At 36.9% G+C, this 8793-nt stretch overlaps 1 protein-coding gene across 1 annotated transcript; it reads right to left on the reverse strand.

Moving 5' to 3' along the window:
* Nucleotides 1-897: 897 nt before the first annotated feature.
* On the reverse strand, nucleotides 898-1374 carry LOC145680678 (protein GVQW3-like). Its single transcript, XM_081751549.1, has one exon. It carries the CDS (start codon nucleotides 1372-1374, stop codon nucleotides 898-900), a length of 477 nt encoding a protein of 158 aa, XP_081607675.1.
* Between the last annotated feature and the right edge of the window lie 7419 nt (nucleotides 1375-8793).

Here is an 8793-nt window from a genome sequence, read left to right on the forward strand (position 1 = left end):
AGAATGCGTTGAACCCGATTCGAACAAGCGAAACCTATACCAGGGCGACACATGCAACTACAAGACGCAGTCGACAATATCTCAACACCTAACCTAAACTATTCTACCAAATAAAACTTATCCTACGTACCTAACCAACACAATACCAAGCTAAGGAGTAAAGTCGAATATACTTACCTGAAGACAGCAAACCGTCGCCATACTTACGAGACAGCAACCAGACGTGGAGTTGTGTAGCGTTGACTTCTCACAGAAATCACAATATTTGTAAAAGAAGGAAGGTTGTATTATTCCGTATGTAAGACTGTTTCGAATATTATAAATTGAGTGATCTTATGGCTAAGCGTTGCAATTGTTTACTTAACTGTTTATTTAACCTTGTGTTCTCGTTTAGTATTCTAAATTTGATTTCAAAATGTTGTATTATTAGATAATTTTTGTAGATATTCTGTATGTTTGAAAACTGTCACCGTTTATTATTGTGTCGCTTCTAGAAAGTAAAAACTGGGGGAAAGAGCAACAAGAACCCAGACTACGTTAGATATATCATGAGTTGACTATAAATTCAAAAATACGAGGCGCATTTCAAAAGAAAGGGCCGATATTTAATTGGAAACAGGTATGTAAGTTTAGCAACATTGTTTTATTGGGTAAAAACAAGTACATGTCCACTTTATTTTTCAACATAGTCACCATTATTTTCCAAGCACTTTCTGTACCGTGGCACAAGCTTTTTTTATACCCTCTGCATAGAAGTTCGTCGCCTGGGAGTTCAGCCACTTCAACACTGCCGTTTTCAATTCATCAGGTTCTTCAAATCGTTGAGATGAAAGCCACTTTTTTTAGACTCGACATTGATGTAAGAAATCCATGTTTCGTCACCTGTAACAATGTGGGTTAAAAAAATCCATCACCCTCTCTGTCGTGGCGATCCAGAAATGCACGTGCTGCAGTTAGTCGGTTCTGTTTGTGGACGTCTGTTAACATTTTGGAGACCCATCTGGCACACAATTTCTGATATCCTAATGTTTCTGTAACAATTCGAAGCAATGTTGTTGGTGAAACCTCTGGAAATTCGATGTGTAGAGCGGTAATGGTGAAGTGACGATTTTCTTTAACTTTTTCATTCACTCGCTGCACCAAGTCGTCAGTCTGAATGCTTGGTCTTCCACTCTTATCTTCGTCGTAGATGTTTGTACGGCCTTCTTTGAATGCACGACACCATTGCCGTACCTTTCCTTCACTCATTACACTGTCGCCGTACACTACACACAATTCTCTATGAATTTCAGCAGCACTTTGTCCTTTGGCATAAAGAAATCTAATCACAGAGCGGACCTCGCACCTGGCGGGATTGTGTATGCGCGCAGCCATTTTAACACGCTCCAGCCGGACGCCGTCAAGGTTGGACGACGACAAGCCTGGACACTTAATTTTGGTCGCTCCCGACAAGGTTGGACAACGACAAGCTTGGACGACGACAAGCTTGGTCAACGACAAGCTTGGACACTTCTCAATTTATCCTCTTGCAACAGTCTCGAACGAATTTCTGAGGTGTCCAAGCTTGTCGTGGTCGATCCCGACAAGCCTGGACACATCTCATTTTGGGTCGTTGACGACAAGTTTGGACGACGACAAGCCTGGACACATTCCTGGGGTGTCCAAGCTTGTCGTGGTCGATCCCGACAAACCTGGACACATCTAATTTTGGGTCGCTGACGACAAGGTTGGCCAACGACAAGCCTGGACATATTCCTGAGGTGTCCAGGCTTGTCGGGATTGATTTTGGATCGCTGACGACAAGGTTGGCCAACGACAAGCCTGGACACATTCCAATGGGCCGATTTGGTGCATTCAAAGCACGTAGAAATAAGTTTGTTTAACGCTGAAAGAGCAGCATTGCGTGAATTTCCACCAGAAAAGTTTCGTTCCGTTTCCAGACTCGGGAGATGATAAATACCCCGGAAAGTAGCACCGCAGGCTCCATAACGTTGCTTTCTTCTTTTTTTACCAAAAATATTTCAATTCAAATATAAATTTTATGAAAATGAATATATTTGTGCGTGTGTATGAAAAGGTACAAGTTCGCGGGTATTGAGCTATTTGTGTTTTCTTAATGTTTGTTAAAAGCAATAACCATATAGAATGTGGGTTGAATACAATTTCAGCATTAAAAATTACTTTCATAAAGTTAAAAAAAATATACACTTTTTATATACAGGGTTTTTATGTACATTTAATTTGACAAATCAAAATAACTTTGGAACGAAGAACAATTTTCAAATTCGGTTTACGCAACATAGTGTAGGGGGCACCGTGAGGCGCTATAGAGTAGAATCTGTTTATCTAGTCTTCTTCTTCTTCTTCCCGAGTATTATCGATATGCAAAATACTGATTCCTCATTTCATCCACGGTAGTTCGCAGTGGAACAACATAAACAGTCTCGTTAATGTATCCTACCCCACACAAAGTGAGAACAGGTGATAATCCACTATTAGAGATCCTTTGCTAGAAATTCTAGAAAATTTCTATGCAGATTTTTCGAATATCACTTCTGATAAAAACATCACCCTTATTGGAAATATTATACTGATATTTCCAATAAGTATATTACAATGTATACACGATGTCCGGTGAGGAAATGCAAAGATTTTGGGATGTGATGGGGAGGGGGGATCGGGAAGGTCATGCTAAGTAAAAATGCTTATGTAAACATAGCGTCTATTCCCCTTCGTTTCGGTGATAGGGGTGGGGGTAACGTTTTTCGTGATGCACTTGCCGACATTATAGCTCACCCTGTAGTTGGTCTTACGTTACATGCAGTTTATCCAAGTATTTTCCTATTTTTTAAAGGTTACTAGCCTTAACGCCCGACTTCGTACGGGGAGATCTGGTTTCTTAAAAATATTTTGGAATACTATTACCTATTTCTACTACATTATACTACTACTACTACTACTTCTACCTACTACTACTACTACTACTACTACTACCTACTACTACAATTACCTACTACTACTACTACAACTACAACTACCTACTACTACCACTACTACTACTACAACTACCTACTACTACTACTACTGCTACCACTATTACCTACTACTACTAATACTAATACTACCACTACTACTACTGAAACTACCTACTGCTACTAACACTACAACTACCTAGTACTACTACAGCTACATACTACTACTATTATTACTACACCTACTATTACTACTACTACTACTACTACACTTACTATTACTACTACTACTACTACCTACTACTACTACTACTTACTACTCCAACAACAACAACAACAGTAACTACTACTATTACGGCGTTTGGAGTGTTAACATTGATCTAAGTGACCTCAAAACCTATGTACAAGACCTATGTACAGGATGTATTGGTCATTTTCGACAAATTTTACAATTTAGCCCCTCCACCTTCGCTAGGGGTATTCCACTCCAACATTATTATCCACCAGACTATAAGGTATATATGTGCCAAGTTTCGTTCAAATCGGTTTAGTCGTTCTTAAGATATTTCATTAACAACATTTATGCCATTATTTATATTTCAACCCCTCCACCTCCGCCCCTGGACGCGCGAGGGGTGTTCTACTCCAATATTATTTTCTGCCAGACTATAAGCTATGCGTGTACCAAGTTTCGTTCAAATCGGTGTAGTCGTTCTTAAGATATTTTATTAAAGCCATTTATGCCATTATTTATATATATTTCACCCCCTCCATCTCCGCCCCTGGACGCGCTAGGGATGTCCTACTCCAACATTATTATTCGCCAGACTATAAGCTATACGTGTGCCAAGTTTCGTTCAAATCGGTGTAGTCGTTCTTAAGATATTTCATTAAAACCATTTATTTATACTATTATTTATATTTCACTCCCTCCACTTCCGCCCCTGGACGCGCTAGGGGTGTTCTACTCCAACATTATTATTCGCCGGACTATAAGCTATATGTGGGCCAAGTTTCGGTCGAACCGTTCTTAAGATAATTCATTAAAACCATTTATGCAATTATATCGCCATTTAAAAAGCATTGTGTAGTGTTCCACCTCCTCCCCCTCTGCAACGGGGTGAGTATGGGGTAGCTAACCCCGACAGTGTTGGTTGCCTAGTAGCAAGAAATATTTGTGCCAAGTTTGGTCAAAATCGGTTCAACCGTCTAGGAGGAGATGTGGAACATACATACATACATACATACATACATACGTACATATATACAATCATTTTTATATATACGGATAACCGTTACTTGGTTAATAAGCCGTTTTTCTACAAAACTGGAAATACAATACTATTCTCAAACATACGAAAGCTCTACATTTCCACGTAGGAACAGAAGTTACAATAAAAATTGTGACAATAATAACAGTAACAATTAAAATAAGAGAAGAAATTATAATAATCATTATTACTAAACAAGCAAAATTGTTTGTTTCCAGTGGAAGTCATTATTTAACAAATAAACCGATTAGTAAGAAGTGTTTATGGCTTCTAAAGAAGATAACAACTTGACACCTGTGTATAGTTTTCCCCAAATCAGAAACAGTTTCTCTACTGACAGAGTTTCTACTCAAGAGCAGTGAAAAATTGTGTTGCAAAAGAGAATTAAAAAAAAAAAAAAAAACTCCGTTACTTCCCTATTGTATGCAGTGTTGAGACAAATTGCAGATCTCCTAAAACCCTGTTTCATTAGCTTTAAAACAAGTTATAATATGTAATGTAAGACCAACTACAGGGTGTGCTATAATGTTTGAAACAAGAATGGGCAAGTGCAAGATGCAAAAAGTTATCTCCACCTCTATCTCCGAAACCCTATATGTTCACGTAAACATTTTTGCTTAGAATGACCTTCCCTATCACCTCCCAAAGTCTTGGATCCAATATGGTGGCCGAAAGCATTTGTCATAAAAATACAGAGTCTAGACGCTGAGGCTAGAGACACCAAATGTGGTATAAATAATGACCATCACGAGGAGGTTAGAAGCAGAAAATAAATTTGGGAAAAGTCTCCATCCTGAATCCAATATGATTCCTAAAATATAAGCACAGTATATGCACATCCCGAACTACTGAACCTAAAAATACGAAATTTGGTATAAAATCCTTTCATCAAACGTGCATTAAAAGAATAATAAACATGTTCAAGAAGTCGCCATTTTGAATCCAATATGGCGGACGAGAATATATTTCACAGTCGCTGGGGATAGAAACACCAAATGTAACACAAATATTGATTATCAATATGTGATCACGCAATGAAGTACGAAAAAATCGTCATCTTACAATCCAATATGGCCTCCTAAAATAAAAATCAAAGCTATATGTACAGTCAAAGTTCTGAAGTTATATGTACCAAATTTGGTAGAAATATTTTTGAGAATGAGCAAGTCAAGGAAACAACGCCAAATTTTGAAAAAATTGCCATCGTGGATCCTATTTGGAGCCTAAATAAAATAAGGAGTGTATATGCACAAACCAAATGGCTGAAGCTATGCAAACACAGAGTTTGGTATAAATGTGCATTATGATAAATTGGTAAATCCATTAGGTAAATTGGATAATACCAAGAATGCAATGGAGGGAATACGAGGATATTCGGCGTATACTCTCCTTCAATTTTGAGACACCATTGTATGGCTACCTAAAATTTATGAAGTCTATATACCGCACCTATAGAGTGTGTAATAAATGTCAGAGCGTATCCCACCTAAAATTTTAGGATGACATCACTGGAAACTTTGAAAATGTTGTCATCTTGAATTCAATACGGCAACCGTACATACAATTTCAAAGTAGCCACCATTTCCGTACAATGTAAGCGTAGTTTGTTTTCGTCCACTTTTTCGAGGGCTTTTCAGACATCTTCGCTGTTTTTCTGTATTTTCATTTTGTTGGTTAAATTCAGATGGCAATTAGTAGTTGTTTCGATTAAAGTCATATACAGGGAAAAGTTCCTATTTCGTGATTGCGCCCATATTGAATCGAAAATGAAAACCATTTCAAAGTTTCATATTATCCCATTTACGTAGTCATCATAATGCACATTTATACCAAATTCAGTGTTTCTGCCTTCATTCATTTATTGGGTTGTGCATATACTTTCGTTATTTATTCAGGGCGCCATACTGATCCACGATGGGAACTTTTCTACATTTGGTATTCTTCCTTTTACCTGCCCATTCTCATGAATATTTCTACCAAATTTAGTACCTTCGATTTTTATTATAGGAGGCCATTTTGGATTCAAGACAACGACTTTTTCACACTTTATTTATCATTTCGTGATCACATCTTGATAATCAATATGTGTATTTCATTTGGTATTTCTATCCCCAGCGATTGTGAAATACATTCTCATCCACCATATTGGATTCAAGATGGCGACTTCATGAACTTTTTAAAGAAAGTATTTTCGTAATACACGTTTGGTGAAAGGTTTTTATATCAAATTTCGTATTTTTAATTTTCATTCTCATTCCCATTCATCATAATCAACATTTGTCTTTGATGTTTCTAGCTTTAGCCATTTGACCTAGAAATATAGATGAAGGTTCTGAGGTCCAGGGACTTTACCGTCCTTTAAAAATAGGACAAATTGCAAAAAAGGGTATTTTTTGCGGGGATATGAAGATTCGGTGTAGGGAAGTTCGGTGCAGGCCCTGGACGCTTCCAGACCCTGGACCTGTTGTATCAGCAATCCATCATTCCTAGCAATTCTTGTGCAGTTTAGAACATTTTAAAATGATATAATGCATTGAGGAAAAATAGTTTTTAAATATATATATATATATATATATATATATATATATATATATATATATATATATATATATATATATAATTTCATCATCATCATTTTCAACCTATGTCTATCCACTGCTGGATGAAGGTCTCTCCAACTCTTCTCCATAACCATCTATCTTCTGCTGTTCTTTTCCATGCTATTTTACAGTGCTTTTTTATTTCGACACTCCATCTTGTATTACGACGCTTTCCTGGGCGTTTCCTGTCTCTAGGTATCCAGTCGAGAACTGCCTTTGTCCATCTGCCATATGTTCTTCTTACGATATGTCCCGCCCACTGCCACTTCAGTCCCTTTATTTTCGCAATAATATCCGTCACTCCTGTCATCTTCCTGATCCACATATTTCTTTTCCTATCTCTTAGGGTTATTCCGAGCAGACATCTCTCCATGCTCCTTTGTGTAGTCTGCAGACTGTGAATGTCTGATTTTGTTGGTGTCCATGTCTCAGCCCCGTATGTCAAAACAGGAAGAATACATTCATTGAAAACTTTTCGTTTCAGACACATCGGCAGTTTACTTTTTAATATGAGTATATATATATATATATATATATATATATATATATATATATATATATATATATATATATATATATATATATATATATATATATATATATATCACTGGCGTGACAGACCTTGCGGCCCTGAGCCTGCCCCAATATCATGTGCAATTATTTCCACCTGAGTGATGGCCGTGGGGTCAGCACTGCGCAAATTTGAACCAAATTATTTTAGTACTAGTTGGCCAATGAAAATAAAGTTTTGGTCTAAAATGACAGTCTTTATTGAGGCAATAAAACTGTTGCAAATATTAAATGAAAATACTCTTCCTTAGTTATATATTTTTAATTTTTTAAATGTTGTTTTTCTCTATTCAACAGGTGGGGTGAATAGGAACAAGCATTAATTTTTTGGTGTTACTTTCCTATTGCATTGCAACTGACATGAATTATCATCATTCCCTTACAGTAAGGCTTTGGCTGCGAGAGTTTCCTTTTTACCTGCCCAAAATGGAAATCGAGCACATCTGGAACGTCGGGATAGCCACTCACGAAATCGATATCTGAGATTTTTCGGAATGACGTTGAAGAAAACTTACGAGCAAATTATTTTTGAACTTTGGAAATGTTTTCCCTTATTTGTTAAGATATCTTTTGAACATCAGTGTTATGTCATACTCTTGTAGGGAATAACCCTACTCTGCACACTCCACAATTTTATCAATAATCATTTCTTCTGTACTTTTTTTTTTTACAGTATTCGATCTTGAGACTTCACGTTATATTGGTTTACATGTCTCTGTAAAACTGTTTTGGGTATGTCATATTTTTTACTTACACATCTTTTACGTTAGTTTGTTAACCATAATGCCCTTTTAGCTTTTTCAGTTAGGTCATTTGGGTATTGATATTTTTTGGCACGGGGTTATGGTTTATTTAAAGACATTACGTACCTATTCACGTGCCACTCTCAAAAATGCTGTTGTTAATATATAAAAATGTCTTTAAATCAAATTATGAAATTTCAAAACTAGTTTTGCACATGAAACATCGAAGTGCAGTCAAAAACAAATTCTTTGAAGTCCCACAAGTCAAATTGCTTGGAGCGCCACCTTTGGAATGAACAAAGTTAAACTAAGTTAATTAGTATTAAGATTCTTTGAACAGTAGACCTCGCGATAAATTTCTGAAAGTTTTACTTAGGTTCGTCAGTTCTCATTTTTGGATAATTCATTTTCATTTTCTGGCTACATCCTTATCTGATTTCACCACCCCCTCCACCTTCCTCCGAAACAAAAGTAATTCTCCAAGCATATTTGTTCATTTCCTGTCAAAGTATCGTTTCGATTCATCAGTTTCCATTTTTGATCACCCCTGTTTCATTTTCTGGCTACACCCTTAGCTATTTTACCCCCACCCCCTCCGTAATAATATGCCGTAATCCGCGAAGTACGTTTGCTCGTT

This window comes from Thermobia domestica, chromosome 1 (genome assembly GCF_964235325.1).
Source record: "Thermobia domestica chromosome 1, izTheDome1.hap1.1, whole genome shotgun sequence".
Lineage (NCBI taxonomy): Eukaryota > Metazoa > Arthropoda > Insecta > Zygentoma > Lepismatidae > Thermobia > Thermobia domestica.

Bases quoted from the DNA above. Each gene is read 5' to 3' on its own strand.
- LOC145680678 (XM_081751549.1), bottom strand. From the start codon at position 1,374: ATGGCTGCGCGCATACACAATCCCGCCAGGTGCGAGGTCCGCTCTGTG.